Here is a 13,420-nt window from a genome sequence, read left to right as displayed (position 1 = left end):
GAGCCTTTCAAAATGGCGACGACGTTTCAAATTGTGATTGACGTGTCGCCTGTCGCCGTTCTCAACATATTTTAGGATTTTTCGTTTTTTTTTTCCACGAGGTAATAACTGACGATGGCGCAAATTTTTTCCCTTCTGGCCTAGGCTTAAACCCAAAGAATTAGTCAAATTGCTATTTGTCGCAATGTGATTGCTGTATTTTAATAGCAAATTTCCATGAACAAACTATTTGGGGACTGTTTTAAGGACCTTCAAAAATAACTTCATTCTCGAGATAGCTGTGATCTACTTGCATTTTTCCTTTTTATGTCTTAAACACTACTGATATTGCTAAAATTTAAATCAGAAACTTGAAGAGACTTGTAGCTTGGATGTGCACCAACAGTGATTAATGATAGGGACTTGTTATTATCTGTCTATGATTTGTTGTAAACATCCTCGTAAAATTTGTTGAGCTGTGCTGTTTTTGTTTTTAGATCAACAGTTTTTTTACTAAGTATAGTTATTTAATCTCTGTTATGATGGAAGACTACTAGAAATTGGAGTACACCATTAACAGTTTTTTTTGTTTCTAGATGGAGTGGATTTGGATTTTGGAGGAAGATTTGTATTCACCTGTTTTAGTACTGGTGCAATGTGTGACAGTTGGTTTTTCTTGACTAATTTTTTTCTTGAATTCAAGTTTGTACCAGTAAAATTGAATGGTATAGACTGCTTATATTTGTGTTAACTGGTGCAAGATATATTTTTGAAACCAAGTACTGACTAAAACTGGGTTCAGTATGGTAAATAAGAACATCAATCATTTTATAAATCAAGACTTCTAAACTTGTGGGCCATCTCAACAATTACGCTAAATATAAGCAACTGAAATTCCAGCTAAGAGTGAAATATTTATTATAATACCAATTGGAAATACAAATACAATATTGAATAACAAAATAAATTAGAACTGCTTTATTGTCCCACCTCCACCCACAATTCCACCACATTTTACAATCACACATTATACATACATACATACAATTAAGTTAACCCGTTGGCTGCCACGCCATACAACCCGTAGGTTGTTTTCTACTTTCTACGTGCCACGTCTGAAGGATCTATGACCAAGGTGGGACCTGCCATTGCTGACAAGTCCGGGCTGACACGGTGACAGGAGAAGATGGAATGCACAACCTCTAGAATCTTCACCGTATCGACAAGGGGGGAAGTCCCTATGGTGCATTGCCTAACAGGGCCTTTCGGCGAATCTTGGGCAGGTGCAGCTGTTCGATCCCAAGGCACATAAGACCAAGAGACCAAACAGTTCGGCCCGTGCTAAGGAGCTAACATGGGGGAGAACACAGGCGTGGCAGCCAACGGGTTAACTAACAAAACACTCATACCAACAATAACAAAAGATGATCCGCGTAGAACTTGTAGGATGTCACTGCACGTTTATGTCGTGGCTCGTAGAGATGTTGAAGTCTGATCCCGTCTGATGTTCATAGTCTGTGGGCCGCATCCTTTCGGTCTTTATCATAATGACTAAATCAAGGAGAAAACAAAATTAATAACATTTACAGTCACTGACATGACAAATTAAGTTACCTTGATAACACCAATCAGGTTTCCTAAGCTACCCAGAAGACAAAATGAGTCAAGTGAGGATGAAGACTAAATTACTCCAATAGCTTTATGACAGAACATTCAAATTATTTAGTTAGTTATTTTAGAATTTGGTTAACTTTTAAACATAAAATCTAAAATATTGAAAGAAACTACAGGGGTTATGACACAAAAATATAACTTACAATTGTCTGAAGAAAGAGAGCAATATTCCTGCCTGTGACTGTAGGCAGCCGCAGCAGTGTTGAACTTATGTTGGTAAGTGCCCTGCCCTGCATCTTTTCACGTGATTTCTAAGATTACTCATGTCCTACATAATGTTTTCCATAGCTTTCCCTGGGACAGAAAATACAATTTATGACATCAAATAAAAGTTTTTAATTTCTGAAAGATGAATAATACTTGTCTGTCAATGCAACATTCGTAGAAAAACATGTTCGGAAAAAAACAATACATGTCCACACTGGGATTAGTGACCTACCAAGATCAATAAAAACTCCAGATAATAATTATGATGACTAATTGAATATTAACGAAATATGAGAAGAGGTATTTAAAAAATGCTATCATTGGTTTTTACCTGTATTAACTGGATGATGCATTCAGCAGAACGTCAATTATGAAAGGGTTGATCGAAGGCTGATGCTTCCTTTCGCGTTACATCCTAGTATCCTACAGGTTATAATGAGAAATATTAAATGTGATCCAATACACATACGGAATAATACATCAAACAAATTGCACAGAAATAAACTTGAATTTACTTATGAATTAATCGGTAATTTCGTGGAATAATAGGAACTTTTGACAACAACATCGACAACACAACAATCCGCCATTACATGAAAAACGAGGACACTCGCCATCTATTGGGCACCTCTGAAACTCGGAAAAGTCCCAAGAACGTAATTAGTTTTGTGACACAACTTGAGCTAGAACAGCGCAATTTTATTTGATTAAATCTAGCTTGAAATCATGAGAGTATTACAGGGAACAAAGCTCACTTGCTAGTTTTATGCAAATTTTCCGGAAGTGTACCGGAAGTAAGCGATTGCGCCTTAACCATTGAGCTACCGTCAAAATAAACCAAATATTCGTGATCTCCGTGAAATTTGGGGTCAATTAGGGGTAGTTTAAACGAAATCCAATTTTTGGCCAAAATCGAGAATTTTCCTGAACTATTGTTCAGGATAATTCTCAAAACCGGAAGTACGCGTACGTACAAATAAAAACATGAACTTTACCACAAATTCGACGAGGATCACGAATACGTGGTTATTTTGTGCGTCGAATGAATATTTACTGAACTACTGACTGAAATGAGAAAACCAGAAGTAGAAAAAAAAAACACATTATTAAAAATCTAACAAGTGAGCTTTGTTGCTGTAATAGAAACTGACTGCTAACACCAAAAATTTTCTTGGCAGCGAGAAATTTCTTAACAGAAGTGTTAAGTAAACGTAATTAAACTGATGCGTTGGACGGAAAATGATCTAAGGCTAGGCCGTCTAGCGTCAGAAGGAAGAAACTTTAAAAGTAACATGAAAACAATGTCTGCTCTAGCTCACTTACACTCGAATACTCGATTGAAAAAACTAACAAACAAAGGCAATAAGAAATATTTCTGATACTCACGTAATCTCATCTTCACAAAGAAGCCACCACCGCAGTCTGCAGCGCACACATCACAACAGATGAAATTCTCAAGGTGATAATGGACGTCCCTCCGACTTTTACAATGAGGAAAAGTCAGTGGCATTCGTTTATGTGCCTTGTCTCTAAGGCTTCTGTTTAGTGATGCTAGTCGTTTCAGCACCCATGCAACAGGACTTGGTCAGTGAATTGCTGAAAGGAAAAATACTCAGTTAGTAAATAAGGTAAACCTGCCAGTTATTCAGAATGTTATTGAAATTCAGAAAGTCATTGTAACTTAGTACAGGCAACAGCAAATAATGGTCATGAAGATGACAAAGCCTCTCCACACTACCCTGTCTGACATTAAAAGCCTGTTCCTGCTCATTTAATTCTCACTCCTGGGCATATAATTAAATTGGTTGGCAGGAAGTTGTCTCTTCCGTTTTCACTTTCACTTGACTTCAACACCTTGTTTGGATAGAGGTAGGTGTAGGTTGTAGGTACCATTTCGGTTTTTAGCTAGTCATTGGTTAACTGTTTATGTGTAATTTTCAAATAGGATACTTCACCAAAAAAGGGAAGGAGATAATTAACTTGCAAGAAAATTTGGTGCAGAAGTAGTTGATTGATGATTCTGGATCTGGATCCAAAATATTTGGAGAGGAAAAACAATATCCCAATCATCACTTAATCTTTCTTCTGAATACTTGGGCTGAAAGAAATAAATCCCTTGCTGACAAAATATTGTCTACTCTGCTACCTCTAGGTATAAGCCTATGCAGAGAAGTATAACAGCAAAGTTAATGATATTTTAACATTCATTGAACAGTAAGACATATGGCTACTTTCTTCATCTGCTTTGAACATGTGTTTATACCTGTGATCTATTCATTCTTGTCCTATAAAGCTAAACCTGTCTTTTTCCCTGTAGGATTTGATGGCCATTTGATGTTTAACCTGTTAAGGAGATACTGCCCAATGAGGAAATGGTGATTGTTAAGCTGAAAGCTGCTGCTGTACTTGGTGTCAATTTTAATGTATTGTTTGTAAAACTATATGTGTGCAGTTATATTTATCTGCCATGTCTCTCAGATAATTTGATTCTACATGTTTTAGGAGTGAAACTATCAATATTTGCTGGACAAGTGGTCATAGAATAAAATTATGAACATTTGTTTAATGTAGTAGACACGATAATCATTTGGGTGAAAAATAAGTTAAACAATTTTGATGACTTAAAACATAACATGTATTTATAAAAATTTATAAAATTATATGTTATGTGATTGTAAATTCACGTATTAATACCAATCCTACTTTTTTTTACTTAATTTCATGGTTTTTATTTTTCAAATCACCATTATCTGTTTAGTTCTGTTTATATGAATTGCAATCTACTTCGCACTTGAAAAATCCAGCAAATCAAGACAGGGGGAGACTCTGCCTTGATAGACTGTGCCCAGGGAGATTACCTGGACATGGAAGAAGAGAGAAGAGAGCGAGGCATATTTTGGTAGAGAGGGATTAGTCATTGGCTTCCTGGTTACACTCACGACCCTCCAAAAGTTTTCCTCAGTGAGCCTTCCAATTCCTCGTTCGACTAAAGCCTTCCCCTCCTCCTGGTTATTACAGCGACCGGCGGGCGTTGGTTAGTTGTTAATTAAGGAAACGGTGCCATAGAAAAGAAGGGAGCCCAGAGTATGCACTTGTCTACATCATAGACTACTTCAATCGCGGCCAATTCATCTCAGTAAGTCCATCAAATCCAGATCGGCTATGCTACACAAACATTTTTTTCAAAAAATCTAACCGAACCTGGCTGACCCAAGAAAGATAACGAGAAGTGGCCGTGTTGAAGTAGGCTATGATTAATATTTACGTAACAGTAGCATTTTCTTTTTATGGCACAGTGCAGAGAAGTAAACCTGATTTAAATCCGGCGAGGGGCAAACCTGACTGAAAATTATTGACACTGAAATAAATCCTCTTATTCTAACTGAATTGTAGTGAAAACAATACCTCTAATCAATCATAGATCGTCCTAAATTACAACACAAGTGATGTCCATGACAACCACTTGAGTGGCAGCAATTTCTTGTCCACAGGTCGTCACGGCAATATGGAAACCTGAAATAAAGTCAAATAAAATTATAGCATCACATCAACATTAAATACAAGAAATTTAAATTTTCTGTGAAGGACATTCACCATTACTCACAATGTATATAAAACTTAAGAATAATTTACAGATATGTCATGTGTGTAGTGACGCTAAAAACTTCTGTAGGTAATAAAAAATGACAGCTTACTTCAGAGGAGAAAAAACTATTTCCTGGTTTTGTTTAAAGAAACTATAAAAACAATGAAGTTACTGAAACTGACTAAATCAATCCAGTGTTTCGAAACTTCCCATCTAATATGAAATTAATGCAAACCATCTGAAATGAGTGCAGAGGGGTAAATGTGTTCAAAATGCATGCACCATATTGTACTCACATTTGGGAAAATGAGAATTCTCTCAAAATAACTAACTAGCAAATAGAATTTCCTCAGTTTTGGAAGACACAGAGCTCTTGGATAGGACCATTTCATCCTTATCATCACAAGCACCGGCAGGTCACACAAAAACTTGTCTAAAAATATTTAGTCCAGAATGAATTAAGAATCCAAAAGTGTGTTACCTATTCATCAATTGAATAGTTAAATGTTTAACTTATTACCAAAACACTGAGAATGAGAATTGTCATCAGAATCGCTGTCACGTCACTACCCGGCTACCCGCCATCACCAACACAAGCGGCGATAAAATCATAATACAGAATCTCTGCATGTGACATCTAGCGTTGCTTTAATGGATCAAATAATTTATTCACATAGTCCGCTACCTCCGTTAGCAAGTACCCGAACGAAGGGCTATTTGTGATTTTAGCGTTATTAAAAAAAATCGAAACAGCATATGACGTATAAAAGTGAACTAATCTAGTACATCTTTGAGATTTGAGACATAAAAAAACATGGAATAATATAAATAATATAATAAAGTTTTTTAAAAACTATATTTGACCATATTCTAAATTATTACAAAACTGGATTAAAATAACTTTTCTCTGCTGCCATTAGTATGGATCGATCTGTATTAACGGATACCACGAAAAAGCGGTATCCGTTTTAACAATGACGAACAGGTTATGTGGCGGCCAGAAAGGAAAAAACCCATGGACTATTTCACAACAAATCAAATTTCATGGTTGTGAATCTTTTTTTAGTGCCGACATCCCCTTTCTCATGTTCATCAATAACGAACTGATAAACGTAGTGTAAGCGATACACTGAACTATATAACCGGAGAACTATAACGTCACCGCAAACCCCGCTTCCTAACCCTCGACAACAGCTTCCCACCCCAATGAAAATAACGGAAAATCCAACGCTTCAACGACAGCGTGGAAAAAGGGCGGATGAAACCTGTTACCATGAAAGACATTGTATTTTTTTAAAAGCCCTTGAATTTGACGGACTGATAGTCAGTCGCAAGTCTTTGACACAGTCAGAAATAACCGTGGCAATCAACACTTAAAAAAGTACCAAAGCTGAAATTCCTTTAGTAAGTTAAACTTTAATTTGGCATTCACATTTTGTGTACGATATCTCAACATTGAGAATTGATTGTCACAAAATTAACCAACGAAGAATTAATTCTAAGATTAACCATTCCTGACTTAACATTTATTTTCCTGTTTTCCTTTCTTGATTTTAGTTTGATAGAAATGGATGACCACCAAACAAATAATGGACTTGCCATTTCCATCGCACAGCAATGCACCGATTTCAGACACGAGAATCAGATGAAGTTGTGCACATTACCATTGGAAAATACCTCCAACTTTTCGGAGGCATCCGCCATAGTCAAGCGATACTCTTTTGGGAAACCCAACCAATTGAAATGTAAAACGAGCAAAACAATTTTGGTGATGGGAGCCACGGGATCGGGAAAAACGACGTGGATCAACGCCATGGTCAATTACGTCATGGGTGTTGAATGGGACGATCCATTCCGCTTTATTCTCGTTGACGAAAATCTCAGAGGAGGCTCACAAGCCAACAGCCAGACTCAAGAAGTCACAGCCTACGACCTCCACTACCAAAATGGATTCCGCATTCCATTTTCGCTGACTATTGTAGACACACCGGGGTTTGGCGACACCGGCGGAATTGCGCAAGACAAGGAAATCACTACGGCCATCGAGGAACTCTTCAGAGAAGAAAACGGAATTGTGGTATAAATTATTATTAACCCTATTCTTCAGTGTGAATAAAAATCTAGCTTATAAAAATATTTATTAACCTAGGAATTGGATGCAGTTGGCTTCGTGGTCCAATCCGCACTCGTCCGTCTAACAACTTCTCAAAAATACATTTTCAATTCGGTTTTGGGAATTTTCGGCAAGGACGTTAAAGAAAATATCCGATTCCTCGTCACCTTTTCCGATGGAAGAAAACCGCCAGTCTTGGAGGCCATTAAAGAAGCCGAGCTTCCCTGTCGGATGGACTCGAAGGGGCTGCCTTGCCACCAAAAATTCAACAACGGCGCCATTTACACCAACAACCAAGATGAAGATGACAGCATGTCACCCATTGAATGGAAGAACGGAATGACAAATTTCAAGTCGTTTTTCGTCGGTCTGTCAGAAATGTCGATTACATCGCTGCAACTGACCAAAGAAGTCTTGGCAAATAGACGTCAATTGGAAATGAAACTCAAATGGATGCAGGACGGCATCCCGCAGCATTTGACACAAATGGAGGAGTTGCGGAAGAAAGAAGAAATCGTCAGGATGCACAACGTGGCAATCGACGCCAATCAAAACTTTGAGATTAAAGTGAAAGTCGCCAAGAAGATACAAGATCCCATCAATTCCACCGCGCTGAGCTGCAACAGTTGCGAGAGGACTTGCCAAGACGATTGCAATCCCAACACAGCCATAGCTCACGTCGAAGCCTTCTGCGAAATTACGGGAGCATTTGCCGCCATTCCATTTCTTGGTTTGCTGGCACTCGGCATTCAACATGCGGTCAATGCGGCCACCGACCCGCAATGCAAAATCTGCAAGTGCGTGAGCTCAAAGCACGAAAAAGGACAATTCCGCTGGATCTGCAAAGACGTGGAGGAGACTCATACCGTGGAGGATATGCGCAACAATTACGAAAAGGCCAAAGGAAAGAAAATGGACGCCGAAGAGCTGGTGACAGCTCTGAGAAACGACGTCGACATCCTGAAAAAGGAAATTATCAAAACCATCGACGACATCAAAGTCTTGCACAATGAACTCAAAAATAATGCGCTGCACGGCAATCCGCTCACGACTCCGGAATACATCCGGATGATGATCGATAACGAGAAAAAGACTGGTCAAGAAGGATCGGCGGAGAGAATCAAAAGTTTGCAGGAACTATTGCCGTTGGCCAAGATGGCCGGTGACATAATGGAAGATGCAACCGGATTCGTCAAAGAACAGCTGAAGGACTGATCCTTGCCCATAGGTGACTGGAAATCTACTGATGACATCGATTTCTTGCCTTTAAAGCCCCAAGCAGGGTAAAAGACATGTGTTATTCACATAATGTATGTTGCTATTATTGTGAATACAAAATGAAATCCGTTTGCGCATCGTCGATTTTGAAAAAAGAATACAATTTTTAGTTATTGACACTAATTAAGACTCATTAGCTGTTTTCTCCATCGATAAGCAACGATTTGAATTTCAATTTAGCAAATTCGAATCAAAGACAATTCAGGTGGAAGCCATCGAGAAATTGAGAAGACGGAAACAAATTAAAAATTGGAAAATGGCGGGAAAAGCAAAGTGTAATTTGTAATCTAACACTTTCCGGAGGGGGTGGGGGTTCCGGTTTCTTTTGATTGATCGTTTAAACGGATACCACGAAAAAGTGGTATCCGTTTTAACAGTGACTAACGAGTTATGATGACAGAATTAAAAAAACCCACGGCCTAGTTCAATACAAAATCAAATTCCAGTGGTCATGAATCACGTTTTTAATCTCATCAGCATCCCGTTTTTGTTTTACCTTCATCAATGAAGAAATCACACAAAGTATAGTATCAAAGCGGACCACTGAAAACTATAACTGGAGAACGAATGTCACCGCAAAACCCGTTTCCTATACAACCCCACGGAAATAACAAGTCTGCCGTTTAAACTGATGTAGCGTAAAAAAAGGGCGGATGAAACCTGATGCGATGAAAGAGCTGTAAATTTAAAAAAGCCCATGAATTTGAAGGACTAACAGTCAGTCGCAATTCTTTGTCAAAGTCAAATATAACCATAGCAATTGGCTCTTGCACGTCTACTACCAAACCCACTTGTAAGTGACGCTTTCATTTTGAATTCGTATTTCATGCACCTGAACGGAATTACCTTTAATTAGCCGTTGCATAGATTTAAATGGTCCTTCGTTAAAATTATTTTCAATTGGGAAACTAAAAAACGAAGTGTTTTCATCGAATTAATCGATCAATGAACACGCCATTCTTAAATTTTGATTGGTTTCTGTTTGTTTCTTTTTTTATTTTAGTTAACATAAAATGTCTATCCGATCAAATGAGAGACTTGCCGTTTCCATCGTAAATCAATGCACCGATGTCAGACTCGAGAACAATATGAAGTTGTGGAAATTACCTTTAGATAAAAACACGGCCGACTTCTCAGAGGCGTCGGCCATAGTCAAGCGATACTCTTTAGGCAAACCCAACCCATTTGAGTGTAACACGAGCAAAACTATTTTACTGACGGGGGAAACTGGATCGGGAAAAACGACGTGGATCAACGCCATGGTCAATTATGTCCTGGGAGTCGAATGGGACGATCCTTTTCGCTTTATTCTCGTCGACGAAGATGTCAGGGGAGGGTCGCAAGCCAATAGCCAAACGCAAGGAGTCACGGCCTACGATCTACACCATCAAAATGGATTCCGCATTCCATTTTCGCTGACTATTGTAGACACACCGGGATTTGGAGACACGGGTGGAATAGCGCGAGACAAGGAAATCACATCGGCCATCGAAAAACTCTTCAAACATAAAAATGGCATCGAGGTACACTTTTCTACTATTTTTGTGTTGTTCAGTGAGAAAAATACATAATAATTCAATAACGAACGATGTATAAATTATGTATGAATCAAGGAATTGGATGCAGTTGGCTTCGTCGTGAAATCGTCTGATGCCCGTCTCACCGTTTCGCAAAAATACATTTTCAATTCCGTCCTGTCCATTTTCGGCAAAGACGTCAAAGAAAACGTCCATTTCCTAGCCACTTTTGCCGACGGAAAACGACCGCTAGTCTTGGATGCCATCAAAGAGGCCAAACTTCCCTGTCAGACGGACTCCAAAGGATTGCCGTGCTATCAAAAATTCAACAACGGCGCCATTTACGTTAATAATCAAGACGAAGAAGACGAGTCTTCACCCATTGAATGGAAAAACGGAATGAAGAATTTCAAGTCCTTTTTCAACGAGCTGTCAGACATGCGAACTAAATCGCTGCAAATGACCATCGAAGTCTTGGAGTACAGGAAGCAACTGGAAATGAAACTCAGATGGACCAAGGACGCCATCCCGAAGCATTTGACTAAAATGGAGGAGTTGAGAACTAAAGAATCCTTCATCGAATTGCACAAAATGGAAGTGGACGCCAATCAGAATTTCGAGATCAGAGTGCCAGTCTCCAAAAAATTAAAGGTGCCCGTCGAGCGCCTGACAGCCATGAACTGCGCAAGTTGCGAAACGACCTGCCACTATCCATGCGATCCTAATTTGCTAATGGGTTGGTGCCCAGCGTTTTCTTCGGAAAATCTGACCGGCGGAGTCTTTGGTTTTCTGGCTGAAAAAGTGGTGAATACATTTCGTGAGGCCGACTGCAAAGTCTGTCCGTGCAATTGCAGCAGCAAAAGTCACGAGAACGAAAAACATCGATGGACCTACAAAATTGTGGAGGAGACGCAAACCCTCAAGGATGTGCGGGAAAAGTACGAAAAGGCCAAGGGGAAAAAGATGGACGCCGAAGAGCTGGTGACAGCTTTGAAAAAGGATGTCGACATTCTGAAAAAGGACATCGTCAAAGCCATCGACGACATCAAAGTCTTGCACAACGAACTGAAACGGAACGCGCTTCACGGCAATCCGCTCACGACTCCAGAGTACATCCGGATGATGATCGAGAACGAGAAAAACGAACGTAAAGACGGATTCACGGTGAGAATCAAGAGCTTGGAGGAATTGTTGCCGCTGGCTAAGATGACGGACGACATCGTGGGAAATGCGGCCGGATTCGTCAAAGAACAGTTAAAAGGTTTGATTTAGCTATGAACGATGGCGCAAACCTCATCAACACCCGCATCTGGCAGTCTCATCTTTTAAATAGTCTTGATTCGTTTGACCACCGAATCCAATCTATATCATTGACTTTGAACAAATTTTTGAGACAGTTGAAGATGAATAAAAAGGTCGCTGAAACTCACATTTGTCAATCTTGTCTAGTATTTTTTAGCGTTTAGAATTTTATCTGTAACAACTGTTCTTTCCCTTTATCAATTGGTCGTACGAAAAGAAATATCAAAAGAGATTCAGCCGTCGTCGGTTGTTTCTTTAAATAGTCGCGAAATCGTCAATCTCCATCATTTAAGGGATAAGTTATGTAAAAATCACTAAACGGAAAACTCGGCAGGGAAAATGCGCATCAGTAAAAAGCGTTTTTCACTGCGGGTTGGGGGCTCACTTGCTGATGTTAAGAAGAATTGTCAAAACATCTCCACATCAGACTTTGACTTTAATTGATTTGAATGACGTTTACATCTTCGATTGAGTTAGATTCTATAATTGATTGACCTGCAAATATTACCCTTCCATCTTTCGGTTCTTTCCTTGTTCTACATGTCAACAGAAGTGACTATACGTACGCAGTCACAGATACGGAGATTGATCAACTTTCACAGACCATTCTGACATTCTGATGGAGGATAATAGCCTACATTGATATCTAATCAAATAGAACGAGCTCAAGTCCCATAAAACACGATGACATACATGATACATTCAGCAGCAAGAGGCGTAGGTAAGTCAGCTCAACTTTTGCTGAACATGAAAAATGGCTCACTTTCCCTCCATTTGACTTGGTCTGGAAATGAGGCAATCGCTATTAACTATAGCACCGCAGACCGCAGATAAGCAACTGCAACAACAATGAGGTGAGACTAGACACTTCCGGCTAAAATAAAAAATGGGGCAATAAACAAATTCACTACACCAAAGCGTAAAAGCCTCCAATCACGATAAAAAGGCAATCGACCTCGAAAACGACAAACACAAATCAAAAGACAAAGTAGAGACATTTAACCGCATTTAACGGGAAAAAATCGCAATTTTGATCACCATTATCCAAAAAATCCTATCCGAAAAGCTAAAAATGTCATTGTAAGTTTCTAATCGCATCACTGCACCATACCGTCCCACATGCATGCATGCGGTTATGTGCGGTGAATTCAAACGACGCCAAAACAGAAACGCAATAAGCAAAGCAACAACTTCTCAACATTCCTTTTGCTCTATCGCAGCAAAATCTCGGCTCAAGTTCAATAAAACATCAAAAGAATATTAACAATCAAGGCAACTCATTATCTAAAAATTCAGCAGAAGCCTCGCTTAACTAAACCTAAACATGAATTATAAAAAAAAAAAAAAAAAAAAACTAGCAGCGCGTTTACTTCCGGTGAGCCCAATTTAAAATCTTGCTCCATATAGCGCAGCCATTAATTCGAAAAACAAATACTACCAAACAGTCTCCCGTTCAAACACATCTAGAGAAAGCATAGAGCAAATTTCACATACCAGGAATATGTGCTGCTGTCTCTGTAGTTGAATTCGACGGTTTTTTTCTCTCCATTCCATCCACTACATCTCCATGCATTCTCCGGTTAGACGCAACAAATTGACGATCACAGGAAGGCGTTTGTTCTGCTGTCCTACGTGTCCATCCAACTCGTCGACACAGCCTTTCCCGCATTCCGGCAAACAGCAGTTAACTGGAAATCGAAAAAAAAAAAAATATATGATAATGATGTGTAGTTAGGCTATTTAAAAACATTTAACGACTTTCAA

The 13,420-nt window shown here is 39.0% G+C and overlaps 2 protein-coding genes and 3 long non-coding RNA genes across 7 annotated transcripts; 3 read left to right on the top strand and 2 right to left on the bottom strand.

Annotated features, from left to right (window-relative positions):
• Positions 1-2,008: 2,008 nt before the first annotated feature.
• Positions 2,009-2,447, bottom strand: LOC124338435. Its single transcript, XR_006917834.1, has 3 exons — positions 2,376-2,447; positions 2,192-2,275; positions 2,009-2,088 (listed from the first exon to the last, which is right to left on the bottom strand). It is a non-coding gene; the product is annotated as an uncharacterized LOC124338435 (long non-coding RNA).
• Positions 2,448-3,069: 622 nt separating this feature from the next.
• On the top strand, positions 3,070-4,420 carry LOC124338400. 2 transcript variants are annotated; one of them, XR_006917789.1, is made up of 4 exons: positions 3,070-3,488; positions 3,551-3,729; positions 3,806-4,032; positions 4,178-4,420. It is a non-coding gene; the product is annotated as an uncharacterized LOC124338400 (long non-coding RNA). The 2 variants fall into 2 exon arrangements; XR_006917790.1 differs by having other exon boundaries at positions 3,806-4,074.
• Positions 4,421-4,529: 109 nt separating this feature from the next.
• Positions 4,530-6,163, bottom strand: LOC124338424. Its single transcript, XR_006917820.1, has 3 exons — positions 5,928-6,163; positions 5,266-5,373; positions 4,530-5,202 (listed from the first exon to the last, which is right to left on the bottom strand). It is a non-coding gene; the product is annotated as an uncharacterized LOC124338424 (long non-coding RNA).
• A 494-nt stretch (positions 6,164-6,657) lies between these two features.
• Positions 6,658-8,898, top strand: LOC124338229. 2 transcript variants are annotated; one of them, XM_046792318.1, is made up of 3 exons: positions 6,658-6,850; positions 7,004-7,523; positions 7,596-8,898. In XM_046792318.1, the coding sequence occupies exons 2-3, from the start codon at positions 7,014-7,016 to the stop codon at positions 8,772-8,774; spliced, it is 1,689 nt and encodes a 562-aa protein (XP_046648274.1). In that variant the 5' UTR covers positions 6,658-6,850; positions 7,004-7,013; the 3' UTR covers positions 8,775-8,898. The 2 variants fall into 2 exon arrangements, with proteins under 2 accessions (XP_046648274.1, XP_046648275.1); XM_046792319.1 differs by lacking the exon at positions 6,658-6,850 and having other exon boundaries at positions 6,924-7,523.
• Positions 8,899-9,546: 648 nt separating this feature from the next.
• On the top strand, positions 9,547-11,907 carry LOC124338231. Its single transcript, XM_046792320.1, has 3 exons — positions 9,547-9,630; positions 9,841-10,360; positions 10,451-11,907. The coding sequence occupies exons 2-3, from the start codon at positions 9,851-9,853 to the stop codon at positions 11,624-11,626; spliced, it is 1,686 nt and encodes a 561-aa protein (XP_046648276.1). The 5' UTR covers positions 9,547-9,630; positions 9,841-9,850; the 3' UTR covers positions 11,627-11,907.
• Positions 11,908-13,420: the final 1,513 nt, after the last annotated feature.

This window comes from Daphnia pulicaria, chromosome 4 (genome assembly GCF_021234035.1).
Source record: "Daphnia pulicaria isolate SC F1-1A chromosome 4, SC_F0-13Bv2, whole genome shotgun sequence".
NCBI classification, from domain to species: Eukaryota; Metazoa; Arthropoda; class Branchiopoda; order Diplostraca; family Daphniidae; genus Daphnia; species Daphnia pulicaria.
The sequence above is the reverse complement of the archived record's forward strand: the minus strand, read 5'-3'. Positions and strand labels throughout refer to the sequence as shown.

Excerpts from the sequence above, each read along its gene's own strand:
- LOC124338231 (XM_046792320.1), top strand. The coding sequence starts at position 9,851 with ATGTCTATCCGATCAAATGAGAGACTTGCCGTTTCCATCGTAAATCAA. Across the intron at positions 10,361-10,450 it reads AACATAAAAATGGCATCGAG|GAATTGGATGCAGTTGGCTT; the intron begins GTACACTTTTCT and ends GTATGAATCAAG.
- LOC124338229 (XM_046792318.1), top strand. The coding sequence starts at position 7,014 with ATGGATGACCACCAAACAAATAATGGACTTGCCATTTCCATCGCACAG. Across the intron at positions 7,524-7,595 it reads GAGAAGAAAACGGAATTGTG|GAATTGGATGCAGTTGGCTT; the intron begins GTATAAATTATT and ends TTATTAACCTAG.